At 43.0% G+C, this 13,206-nt stretch overlaps 3 protein-coding genes across 3 annotated transcripts; all 3 read left to right on the top strand.

Annotated features, from left to right (window-relative positions):
• Positions 1 to 284: 284 nt before the first annotated feature.
• MELLADRAFT_93937 (uncharacterized protein) lies at positions 285 to 727 on the top strand (the record flags this gene model as incomplete). Its single annotated transcript, XM_007416651.1, has 3 exons — positions 285 to 373; positions 444 to 539; positions 634 to 727. The coding sequence occupies 3 exons, from the start codon at positions 285 to 287 to the stop codon at positions 725 to 727; spliced, it is 279 nt and encodes a 92-aa protein (XP_007416713.1).
• An 809-nt stretch (positions 728 to 1,536) lies between these two features.
• On the top strand, positions 1,537 to 2,373 carry MELLADRAFT_75844 (uncharacterized protein; the record flags this gene model as incomplete). Its single annotated transcript, XM_007416652.1, has 4 exons — positions 1,537 to 1,594; positions 1,667 to 1,733; positions 1,816 to 2,038; positions 2,104 to 2,373. The coding sequence occupies 4 exons, from the start codon at positions 1,562 to 1,564 to the stop codon at positions 2,168 to 2,170; spliced, it is 390 nt and encodes a 129-aa protein (XP_007416714.1).
• Positions 2,374 to 5,884: 3,511 nt separating this feature from the next.
• MELLADRAFT_112237 (uncharacterized protein) lies at positions 5,885 to 12,314 on the top strand (the record flags this gene model as incomplete). The annotated part of the gene is made up of 11 exons (XM_007416653.1): positions 5,885 to 5,894; positions 5,958 to 6,517; positions 6,577 to 6,636; positions 7,901 to 8,045; positions 8,232 to 8,515; positions 8,626 to 8,685; positions 8,770 to 8,794; positions 9,919 to 10,259; positions 10,578 to 10,730; positions 11,131 to 11,215; positions 12,157 to 12,314. The coding sequence occupies 11 exons, from the start codon at positions 5,885 to 5,887 to the stop codon at positions 12,312 to 12,314; spliced, it is 1,881 nt and encodes a 626-aa protein (XP_007416715.1).
• Positions 12,315 to 13,206: the final 892 nt, after the last annotated feature.

The raw sequence follows: 13,206 nt of genomic DNA, 5'->3' as shown, positions 1-13,206 counted from the left end.
CCAGACCCTTTGAAAAGGCTATCAAGATCCGTCTACATAGCTACTTTTTTGAGGGGTCTGTCTGATGAAGTCTGATCTATGATTGAGCAGTCTCTGTTCATAGTTAACTTCGAATCCTGCGTGGTTCTGCTCCTCAAACCTGTGCATCCTTGCTTTTAATTTTTTTCGCATTTCTTTCAATCGTGTCGTGTCTCCATCTCATCATCATTGGTTATATCTTCCAAATTTAAATAATTCCCCATCACACATCCAGACCTCGTACCTGCCCCTGTCTAAATCTCATCATGCAATTCGCAATCTTTGTCAGCCTTGCTATCTTAGCCGTCGGGGTGGTTTCCAGTCAAGGGCTTGAGGGCACTATGGAGCATAACAGGTAAGGTTATAGCATCATGCGCTCCAAAAACACTTTTGGTTTAACGATCATCGTCCTTTTTGCTTTCCAGTCTTCTCCGCCGCACTCCAACGTACACTGGTCCAAGAGCGCCTGAGAGCTCAAGTACTGTTAGTCGTCGTCGTAATGGCATTGTGAATGAACCCAAGTAAGAATTGATCCCGCTACTTGAAAATCTTGGAAAGCTCACTATACATATGAAAGAATCTCGTGGTTTAACAATCAATCAATTCGCTTTTCAGTTTTCTTCGCCGCACTCCAACGTACACTGGTCCAAGAGCGCCTGAGAGCTCAAGTACTGTTAGTCGTCGTACTGCCCATGCGAATCAATCTTAGTCGAATGAGCTCAGGTAAGCCTTGATTACACAACTTTAGAATCTGGGATGGCTCAATACGTATCACAGAATCTCATATCAAGAATGTATTTGCTTTTTGCTGTCCAGTGACCTCCGCCCTACTCCAACGCATATGCCTTATTGTAGTTTGGGTCATGGTAACCCATGACATGATTTTTATCCACAACACTTATCTGCAATCATTTTGTTTCCATGATGCGTGTTGTGTGTCGAAATAAGTCCTATATAATCAACATGCTCTGATTTCTTCATGTCCATTGTGGTGATTCTCCTCAATTTCTTATGACATCACAATCTTCAGCAACATCATCACTGTGATCTCGAATTCCATGAGATTTATAGATTACTTTATTGAATCCCATTTGCAACATGCAGGTGATTTTGTGTTTTAATTTTCAAGTGTCTTTGAAGGTTCCCCGATGATGAATGGACTGACCAGGTGGAACCAAGTCATTTTAAACATACCAAGGTGTATAGAAAAGAGAAAGGAAGTATGAAATGCTTATCACTGGGCCTTTGAGCTTTGATGAAAGAGATTTAAGACCAGCTGTCAGTAGTAAAAGTGAAGAACTGTGACAGACTTGAAGTGTTCAGATGTAACGGTGTGTGAAATGATACAGATGAAGGTTTCACTTGAAAAATGCTTGTAATGAGGACCCGAAATCGTCCTATCGGATGTGTGAAAAGTTGAAATGTAGCAAACCAAAATACAGTTTAGACCTAGCAAACAAACTCATTCCCCATCGAGCCTACACTTCAAGACATTCATCAACCTTTCTCCTGATCGTTGATCTTAACTCGAACAAACTCAAAGATGTCCAACATCGCTAGAACATCCACTCGACTTGTTGGTCCTTTTCTTGATTCCTGACAAACCAACTTTTTCGATGGTGCTGACAATTCGTTCATGATCTCGTAGGCCCGTACTCTATCACTCCATGTACCTTCACAGAGGTCCTTCACTTCATCCTCGCTCTCGATGAAAGGTAACGTTCAATACTCGTTGTCATCCAAGGATATTCTCGAATGAACGCTGCTTTCTAACCATTCTTGGTTTCACAACTTTAGATTTCGTTCAAGAGCTCTACCTCCGAGAATTAAAGTCCTACAAGCCGTCTCCATCGATCCTCGGCGCTCAAACCCAAGTCCGCGAATTTACTATGCCACCTGCTCCATCAGCTCCTGTTCTACCGACTTCTCAAGACGTCGCTCAAGAATTGCAAAGCTGGGACAGTGCCAGCCTCGTCAACACTGCCACCACTTCCGAAGGCGGTGTTGAGGTCGAATCGAGGTTTGTCCTCCATCTTCAAGTCTTGTAGTCAAATATCTCGAAATTGATACCTTTGTTACTCTCAGTCAATCTGCAGACGAATTTCTCAGCTTCCTTGAGCGTGATCATCCTGCGCCTGCTGCCCACCATTGATTCAGTACATCGTTTCTTCAGAAATTCACACGATAACTCCAGAGTCAGGGAAAAACATCCGACGCAGTCGATGAATGTATTGAAATTTAAGTTTGAATGAATTGTGCACTTTCGGTTGATCATGTTGCTATACATAAATTGGCATTCCAGAAATGGGATCTGTCTAGAGTAGTAATCGATTGAAACTTGCCAGATTGAGTGACAAGAGTGTGATCGACTTACAAAGAGCATCAGCATCACCTTCATACTCCTGTTTGGCTGGATGGTGATAGACCTTGTGAAAAAGTCATCCTTCTTTTACCGGTTCGACGAGACCTCATTCATACCCGCAGCCGATTGAGCTCACAACACCCATGACTCGTAAAGGAATTTACACTTTATAGGCCTTGAGGTCCACAACACTGTCCCTGGCTCACAGGCCTGTGTGGTATTTGTTGAAGCAGCCGCGCAGGAAGCTTTTCGTGCACCGCCAACAAAGTCAAATTACACCAAGGCCCTGGAGTAGTTTTGAGCTATGCACGAGAATATCACACAAGCGCTACGGCGTGTCAATAAAACCCCAAGTGGTCACACACTGTACTGATACTCCAGGTTCACTTCGCTGTTACCAATTGGTCATCTGAACAAAATTGCTCTCAATGAAGACTTCAAATGCAACAGGTTTTTTATAAGCACTGGAAGTGTACAGTAACTCGCTTTGAGGATCATGGTGTATATATCCACCTACATATAATAAAGGAAAGTAAATAGGGGGTGTCAAGTTTGACTTTTTTTACGGTTTTTACCATAAAAGACTTCTCCCGCAGCAACATAAGTTTACGCAAATTTTACGCAAACGAGAGAAGTTTTATGTATCCCGTTTGCGTAAAACATAAACAATTTATGTTTGCAAGATGTGATCAAAGAGCTCACCTTGACCGATTTGATCTCAGACACATTGAGCTTGATGGTGGATGCAAGGACAACCTTGCATCCTTTTACCAGCAGTCTTCACCTCACCAGGTGGATGATCAAGGCAAAAATGTAAAAAAACCTCGATTGTGGTTTAGCAGTTATCATACAACCACAGCTAAGTTTTTTTTGAGTTATAACATAAAAACTTGGCCATTTCATAGTTTTTTTTGTTATAAAAAATCAAACTTCACACCCCCTAAGTTAAGAAAAAAAAGGTCACCACCACCTGCTTCAATAGCTCTTGCTCTTTTGTGTAACGCCTTTCTGTTCTGCATCCTCCCACCCGTGATGAAACTCGAGGGATATCACTCTTCATTCAACCTTCTGTGAGTTGAGCCAAGGGCCCTTCTATACCTGTAGTAATTTACCACCCAACTACTTTAATGGCACATTCTCTTCTGGGTCTTATTCTTTTGCCTGGGGACTCCCAAGTTCTGATGTAGCACAAGTCTTGCTTTGGTTCTGTTGCAAGTAGATAGTCTGTGCCCATGCACTAATTGCTGACATCTGCCAGGTACATCTGTGCATATTGGCATTTGTTTTGTTGCACAATCACACCTGAACAAGTGACTGTCTGTTTTTAGAGCAGGGTTCCAATAGCTGTGTTGCCTTGACTCATGCCTGTGTGGCGGCTGGGTGCCAATTGTCTTGTATGAATGATATCATAGACTGAAACATACACTGACATCACACTGGGGGCGCAGAAAAAAAAATGTGCCAAACGACACACCTCGCGCCCAGGCGCAAGGCGCGCCCAAAAAACTCAAAAAATTGGCTGGTGCACCCAAATTGGGTATGAGTATCCAAACCTAACAAACATGGCGAGGGGGGCTCTGTTAGGTTTGATTATACCATCAGGTTTGCCCCCAGGTTTGAGTCTCATTCTGAATTCATGTATATTTATATGGATTCATATTCAACAGCCAGTTCATCTTTTTATCCAGTCAACAATATGCCAAAAGCTCAGAAGACACACAGTGCACCTGGAGCTTGGAACCCCAAAGATGTCAATTTCCACTAGTTGGATCTCTTCCATAATCTCACTCTTTTGTTTATTAAAGTATTTTAAGATCTAAATTTTTCAAAAGAGAAGCCTTTCTCGAGTTTGGCTCAATTTTTGCTTAAAAAAACACGCCAGTGGCGCCCAAGCGTGGTTTTGATCCAAGAAAAGGTGCATAGGTGCGCCTTTCAACAAAAGGCCGCACCCCCAGTGTGACACTGACAGCTGTTGTGAGAAATATTGGCAAATTTCAAGGTAATGTGTGTTGCCCAGTTTTAACTAGGGTTGAATTTGTGGTCCAAAACACATTTTTTTTTACCTTACATGCCTAAACCTTCTTTTGCTTCCTTCAAACTTAAGCCATCATAGTGGGGTTGTCACTGTCATTGAAGGCTTTCAGACATATTTATCTGGTTCCAATTCCGGTTTCTCCTCATTCAACAACCTCCATCAGCAGCTTTGAAAAGTTGGATTGACTTGTTCAATCCCTTCACACCATTCAATAAAGGACCAATGTACGTAAACACAATTTCATTCTTATTTGCCAAAGATTTCGATCATAATGCTTTGATAATGATCATTGAAACATCTACCCTTCTAGAGTGCTTGTTTTGATTCTTTTTGAATACAGTATTGATTGTGTTTTTGTCTTTTTACATGAATGGAACATGGATCCTGACCTTCGTCTAAACTTTTGATCAGAACAGGGTATGGTTTGTTTGATTGTGAATACAACACCAAGTGTGTTTTTGGTTTTTTAATTGATAGAATGAACAGAATCTCTATATAGAATGAGGAATTTGGCTAGCTAGAAAGAACAGAATCTCTATCAAAGAACAAGTATGTTGGCTAGCAATTAATTCATTTGTGTATACCAAAGATTTCAACCATGTGATGTCAATTTTCATCTTGCTCCCCGTTATGGCCACCAACAAATGATGAATGGGCATATGATATCATATATCATCATCAGAAAACAGGGATTGGTTTGAGCAAACAGGGCTCTGTTTGGTCACACCCAAACATATAAATACTCGTGCTTTGGCCAATATTTTCCTTCTTCTCATTGATCTAGCAAACTCAGCCAGTAAGATTGAAATCATATCTTGATTTGTTTGTCCGGATTATTATCTATCATCTCCTGACCATTGCATCCTTCATGAATTCCCAGGTATCAAACCTGTGTTATTAAACTCTACCTTTAGCTTTTTCAAAACTTTACATCCCAGTCTTGTTATTAGTGCGTTCATCTTGAAGTCTTTTTCCTTTTTCTCTCATCTTTATTTTTATTTGGCTCATTTTTTTCAATTCTTTCTTCATGATCAGCTTGAGAAACCACCAGAACCAAAACTAAAAATGTCTAATCAACCAACCCAAATTGCCAATGCCCCAGAAGCCCCTGCTGTTGAAGGTAAGTTTCCTTAGAACCTTCACTGAGAGATCACAGAAATGATCTCTGGAGTGACTCAAGAGAGTGTGGACTTAGAAATTTGTTTACTATTACGATCTAGTTCCAGATAGTCCGTGATGAGCTCTCAGAAGAGTCAGTAACAACTCACAAAGTAAAAGAACATAGAAACTAAAGAGAAATGATAAAGTAGAAAACTCTCACCTAGCTCCAGATAGTCTGTGATGAGCTCTCAAAAGAGTGAGGAGCCATCCAAAGCCGGGATTCAGAGACCAAATGTATCATCCATCCTAATTAACCCATACTTGAAATCCCATGATTTGTACTCTGCTTGTGTACCTCTTACAGGCACATGAATGCACGTAAGTAGATATTTCTGCATATACAGACTGGAATTTCTCAAACTGAAATCTCTTTTGTTTTAGTTTTCGAAAAGTCTTGCAACAAAACTGGTGACAACACTCCAGCCATCTGTAGTGAACAAAACCCCCTCTACCAGATTGGTACTGCCCCTCATATTCAATTTGATAAACAAAAAAAGATGATTGTCCAGCCCAAGTTCAAAATCCATAGTGAAAAGGATGCTAAAGTTTACCCAAACACATTGATTAAGGTAGCTAGCAGGAATTGCAAAGCTGCGGCTGCCTCTGCAATGCACTTAATTGAAACAAAGATGTTCAATAAAGGGAACATCAATGATTTGGTCAAGTGTTTATTTGGAAAGTCTCTCAATGACTTCAAAGGTATGTGCCATGATATCTGCAAGGAGTATGAGCCTGGCATGCACCAAAATTATATGGTTCTCAGCAGCAATATGGCTCCGCACTTGAGATGGATTGGCCAAGTTGGTTGTGAAAAAGTCTTCCTTGTTGATTATTCAACCTGGCAGGCTTTTGTGGATTTACTTGCAAAAACCACTACACATAAGGGCTTGGTGACTACTTGTACCAAAAATGCAAAGGAAAAAGCCAAGAAAGCTGCTCAGGTATGTTGTTTTTTATGTTACCTTCTGTTTAAATGGCTGACTCTCCAGATTCTGCTCAGACCACAGCTTCACAGCAATTCATTGCATCAGCCAGCATTGCCACTGTGGCAGAAGCGCAGGTAGGTGAACTTACCAAAGACTTAGAGGTGTGTTTTTCTCACAGGGGGAAAAATAAAAGCTCACATAGATGTGAGCAGAGGGTACCTTCCTGATAACTCCAAAAATGTTTCAATTTCCTTCAGATTCTTTCAATTCACCATTTTGGTGGTGCCAACATGCTCAGCCTGTAATACTTAGGTATTGCTTGAGTTTGCTAAAGCATGGTCATCTTCATCTTGGATGAGCCTCCCTTGAGCATGGATGAGTGCTCAGGACCCAGCTGACACATCACTGTATACTCAGAATCACCTTCAGAAGGGTCCAAAGGATGTCACTGAGTATTGGCTGAGAGGCTGCTCAGATAGTCCTAAGTGGCATTCCTGGGATTGGAGGTATCCAAAGGATTTCACTCAGTATTGGCTGAGGGGATGCTCAGTTCAGCACAGCTTCTCAGCCAATCCTCAGTGGTATTCCTGGGATCAGGAGGATCCAAAGGATCTCAAAGGATGTCACTGAGTATTGGCTGAGGGGCCGCTCAGCTAGTCCTCAGTGGAATTCCTGGGATCAGGATCAGAAGTATCCAAAGGATGTCACTGAGTATTAGCTGAGGGGCTGATCATTTCAGCACAGCTGATCACCTAGTCCTCAGTGGCATTCCTGGGATCAGAAGTATCCAAAGGATGTCACTGGGTATTGGCTGAGGGGCTGCTCAGTCCAGCACAGCTGCTCACCTAATCCTCAGTGGCATTCCTGGGATCAGAATTATCCAAAGGGATGGTTCCCATTGTGTTTTTCACATTTGGTAGGGTCTCTTGCTGCGACTTTGCAGGCTGAGCATTGGTGGGCCCAACATGACCTGAGCAGATGAGCCAGCCCTCCCTCAGGCTTCTTGGCTGAGGGATAAAGCCTGAGGAAGGCCTAACTCATCTTCTCAGGCCATGCTGACCATTTTATCAGATGATGAGCTGAAAGAAAACTGGAGGAAAATTGGAAGAAAATTGGAAACAAACTGGAAACAATCTTGGAGAAACCTCCAAACTTTCTCTGCTCACATCTATGTGAGCTTCTATTTTTCCCCCTGTGAGATCTGTTTCTACCCCTTCTGACTTTCTTTCTTTCTCACATTTTTGTTCTCCTCTACTTTTGTGTGATAGAATGCCTGTAAGCACCTTGAGGTTCACGAGATAACCACAGACAACGCTGGACTGGTTGCGCTGCGGCAACGCGCAGCGGAACGCTGCGCAACCTAAATTTGGACGCTGCGTGGTGTTGCACTGCATTCAGGCACCAGTGCGCTGCCCGCTGCTGATTCCAGGCGTGCCATGGGTCCGCTGCGTTGCCAAGCGGTGCGGTGCAGAACTCGTTGCACACATCGGTGCTCAGGCGCTGCACACCGTCACGCTGCATTGCGCTGCACGCACTAATGCCGGTACGCTGCGGTCCCGATGCCCGGTCCTAGTGTCGGCCCGTGGGGATTTTGCTGCCAGCCCGAGCCCAAAGGACTGTAGGTCTCAGGTCTTCCATACTTTGGAAACCGTATCATCCAACATCCCAAACCACATCACCACCTATGACTACCATACCACCAACATGACTTGATCCAGATCCAGCTCAGCACCAACCCGACCTCAGTCTCCTTCAACTGAAGAGACTGATGCCAATCCACCAATTCCCGCTACTCCGCGTCAATCCAGCCGACCACCGGTTGTCCGTAGAGACACCAACATGTGTGCCCCATCGCCTGATAGCCGCCGTGCACTGCCGACTCGGAACCCTATCTGTACACCCAAAAGCAACACAACTTCAGTTGTATCAAGTCCATCGACTGTGCGTGCTTCCAAGACTAACAAACGTAAGGGACTCGGACAAGAAGCTGAAAAAGGACAACAAGAACCATCCGTAAGTTCAGTCGCTAATTGTCCACTTCCTGTCAATCGTATCTCTGTTCACTAGTTCTACACTGATGTGTTTGTTTAATACATTATGAATCTATAAAATTTTGGTTCCAGTCTGATGCGACAATATCCAAGGAGATGGAAGTCAATCTTGCTCAGGACTCTGATAACGAAGTCAGCCAAGAAGACCGCGCAAAAAAACTCAAGGCTACTATGACTGATGAGGACTGAGTTGAACTACTGGCCTATTATGATAAGCCATTGCATGGAAAAGAAGATGTAAGTTTATAATCAATATGTCTACCATCAGGTGTACGTAGTGTAACTCATACGTTCTGCCTTTTTTTCTTTAGAATGTTGATGGCCCACCTCTCTCTTACCCTTGCCGATTCTGTTTCAGATTGGTTCGTGTCAGTAAGGACAACTTAACCAGTAATCTTAAGGTCCATCGAGATGGTGTACACACCGGTCGAGTTTGGAAACCCTGTAAAGGACGAAATGCAGCATTCAAGTCCGGTATGAAACTTCCTCCAACAGCCAAAGAGGCAGCTGAAGCAAAGCAATCATCAGCTCAACCGGTCATCAAGTCTTTCTTTGGCAATCCGGCTCCTATCTTCAACAACCGAGTCCTTAACCAGATCCTTTGTCCGTGGATTCTCAGGCATGCACAACCTTGGATTTGAGTAGAAGATGCTTTACTCAGAGCAGCCTTCTTGTACTGCCACAAGGAATGCAAGATATTTGGTAAAAAGTGGATGGCAAATGAAGCCAAAACAATATACATGCCTCTTCAACAGACTGTTATCAAAGAACTCTTGGTTAGTAGTTTATTTAATTTGTTTCTTTATTCATTATTGGCTCAAGTTGTAATTTGATGAACAATACTTGTAGAATATTCCGGGTAAGTTTACCCTTGTTCACGACGTCTGGACATCAAAAGGCAACATACACGGTTTCATCGGGGCCACTGTCTTCTATGTCAACAAAAACTGGGAGTTTGTCGAACGCCATCTGGCTCTCAAACTTGTAGCATGGCACCATCAAGGTTGGTTTTTGGCGGCCCCAATTGTCAATTACTTAATTAAACATGGTCTTCATGTCAAGATAAGTTTCCTTTTGATCGTCATGAATTACTTGGTGAAATACTAACACATTTTCTATTTTCTTGTATGCACATGCTCGCCCAAACTACGGACTCAGCCTCTTCAAATGTGACAATGGCGAAGGAGATGCACTCTCAGCTCAGCCAGAAGGACACGACAGGAAAGTACAGCTGGACTCCTAAGTTTCATGTCAAGTGCTTTTGCCACAAGCTACAGCTTGTGGTCAATGCTGGCCTTTCACAGCTTGGTATGACTCCGAAGCCCCCTTCTCGTCTTAGAGAGACCCTTCTGGGGGTTTTTCCAGTCACTGGTACTCTCCCAACCATCAATGAGGAGTGTGAAGACAAAGTGGCGATAGTGATTGATGATACTGAATCAGTCAATTCTGAAATACTAACTTCGGCTCCATCGAATGCGGTTGAAGATCATGACAAAGAAGAAATACCTGAGGAAGCCGCCGAAATCGAATATGACGAGGATGCTGAGGATGCACTAGATTTAGAAGATGCCAAGCTTGACCGGTTAGAAGATGAGGAGTTAGCTGCGATTGAGAATGAAGGAGATGCTTACTCAGCTGCAGACCGAGCTGCTGAGCTTACTACCAAACACAAGAACAAGCATCGAATACTGACCTTGATGACAAATGTGAGTACCTTTCTGATCCATACTCTTTAGATGTCAAACTAACATATACTTATTTTTATCTCATAGCTCGACTTTGTTATACGCCGTATAACTTGATCTAGCGCATGGCGAATGGTATTCAAGCAAGAGGCCAAGCGCCTTGGTTATACAGGACCAGGCCTCATTGCGGGTTACGGGATCCAATGGAATATCAAATATGAATCACGAGGTAAAGGAATTGGTGCAAAGGAAGTGAGTTGCTATTTAAATCTCTACTGATCAACCAAAGTCGAGTATAGTTCAAATGACTTCTTTTGATATGTTTTGTCATGTTTCCAGGTTATAGATGCGCTTCTTAAAGCTGACCTTGACAAGGTTAAAGGGAGCGGCTCTCGACGTCGTGCTAGTGGTAAACCTTGCAGATATTTTCATGAAATATGTTTCTCGCCAAGCGACTGGGACACTATTGAGGAAGTCAACTCTGAGCTCAAGGTGTGTAATCTTTGTAATCTTCAATAATTGATTTTAAACTTAGTGAGCATAATCTGACTGAAGATATTGTCTCAAGATCTTTGTAACTCTTACTAAGAAGATGGAAGGTAATATACCAAGCGGATGCATGGTCCTTGGCATGTACTACGACCTTGCTGCTCACTTGAAACGTCAAGCTAAGGTGGTTGATGAAGCTGTCTTGCTGATGATTCTCAAGATGCAAGAAAGGGTTGAAATTTACTACAAGGAGGAGCTCGAATGTGAAAGCTTGGTAATGGCATCTGTATTTCATCCTGGACTGCGCCTTCATTTTTTTGAGGGTGCATTAGGTAAAGATGACCCAATCACTATCAACACCCAACAACTACTTCGTTCCCACTTCAATACTAGAAAAGCAAAGCTCGAGGCCGAGAAGTTACAAGCTCAATCAATCGATATTTCTACATCAGAGCCTGACAGTACGGGCTTAGATAGCGCACCATCAGGTGCGTTTGCATTTGGGGCTGGTATCCAGTCCCAGGTAGTTGACGAGCTGGATAGGTACCTCAGCAACGTTGACTATGCTGATCCCAAGAAGATTGGGGATCCAAAAGAAATCCTTCTGTGGTGGAAGGTGAGTCACGTTTTTAGCCTTCTAATTGTTATCGTTGTTACTGACCTTTGGTTTTGTTTTAAAGGTTCATGCAGCCAAATACCCGGTGCTCTCCTCCCTCGCACGCGATTATCTCAGTATCACTGCGGCTTCGAGCGCAGTCAAGCGGCTTTTTTCAGCAGCAGCTGATGTTGCAAGTGCTGACCGGGGCAGCTTGGTACCTCGTACCATCGAGACTTCTGTAGGTGCTCAAATGTGGATTAGGCAGGGTGTTGAATTAGGTGATTCAATGGGGGCGGCAATGGATGTAGTTGGTGATTTGATAAAGAGTGCTAATGGGTGAAATAGTAGGAATAAATGGTAGTTAGTAAGGGTATATATGAAACAAAGCCAATAGGCATTTTACGCCTCTTCCTAGTGCTCATTGCGCTGCGCTGCTTGCAACATCGAGCAGCGCAGAGATTTCCCCTCTTTTTCACGCTGCTCTGATGCGTTGCTGTTGCAGAATTCTGCAACGGAAATTCTCCGCCTGCGTTGCGCTGCGCGCAACGAAATTTTTAGTTGCGCTGCGCTGCCCGGTTACAGAGAAACCGGCGTTCCGTCTGCAACGCGGCGCAGCGCAGCAGTCCAGCGTTGCCACAGAGCTCTTCCGTGCGCTATCCCAAAAGGGTACCTCTGGAGATGGTGCGGTTTTGCTTTGCCCTTGGAATCTGAACTTCCATCACCGCTGCTTGACTTACAACAGGGTGGGGGTCTGGGAGAAAGGGGTGGTCATTATTTTCCCTTTTTTGTTTCTTGTGATCATATCCAACACTTTGATTTTATCAAATTCAGATGTATGGAATGGCTACTCGCAACACCCCTCCCTGAATGTACAAATATCTTACAATGATGAAGAAGTCTTGTGTATTTCACAAGGCAACAAAAGTCAAAAACTGAGTCAAGATGTGATCCTCCAAAATGTAGCTCAACTTGTTGCCAAACTTCCATAAATCAGGTGGTTCTGCAATGCCCTTTATAATGAATCTCCTGCCAAACTCTTATTTCCCAAACCAACCAGTTCAAACAGATTGGCCAGTCTTGCAAGTGTGTCTGATGATGATAAGAACCAGACTGAGGGTGATCAAGGTAAGCTGGCCCTTTCTCTCTATTATATCTTCATACAACACCGATGAAGAGTCATTTGCCTCTCTGAAGGTCCCAGGAGAAAAATTAAAATCAAGCAAGGTACACTTGGGGTTTTCCTTGAATTGTTTCCTTCAAATTGAGAGACTACTGACGACTATCTTCTATTGGAACTGACCCTATGTTATAGGCTTGCATTCTGGGTTTGGAAAGGGCATAATGATTGATCTATCTTCTGCCAAATTCAAAGAGATGCAGGTATAGTGGCTAGTGTCAAAGCCTTTGAAACTTTGGACAAAACTTCAAATTTGTTCTTTCTCAAATCTCAACATTTTGAGCATTTGAGAACAGATTCATGATGCAATACCCAGTGGCTTTCTATGCATAGCTTTTTTTCCAAATGCAATCACAACTTCATGAATTTGTTGTCAAATGCTCAAAAGGTCAGCATTTGAGTAAGAACATTGAATTTGAAGTTTTGTCCAATTGGTCCAAAATTTCAAAGGCTTGGACACTAGCCACTATACATACATCATCAATTTTAACTGTTCCTTTAAACTACTACTGACAAAAATCTTCATCCATAGCCGCTAGCTTCTCTAGCTTGTTTGGTTATGGTGAAACAATTATCATTTCCTCGGACCCTCCTCCCCACAAACCAGATGAATTTGAGCATGCTCAGGCTCACACCAAAGCTTTCAAATGCTTTCTTGAACATTGCAATGTTCCCAAAGACAACAAAACCACAAGGAAAATCCT

This window comes from Melampsora larici-populina, assembly GCF_000204055.1.
Source record: "Melampsora larici-populina 98AG31 unplaced genomic scaffold MELLAscaffold_63, whole genome shotgun sequence".
Classification (NCBI taxonomy): Eukaryota; Fungi; Basidiomycota; class Pucciniomycetes; order Pucciniales; family Melampsoraceae; genus Melampsora; species Melampsora laricis-populina.
Note: the sequence above shows the minus strand (reverse complement) of the source record. Positions and strands in the feature narration are given on the sequence as shown.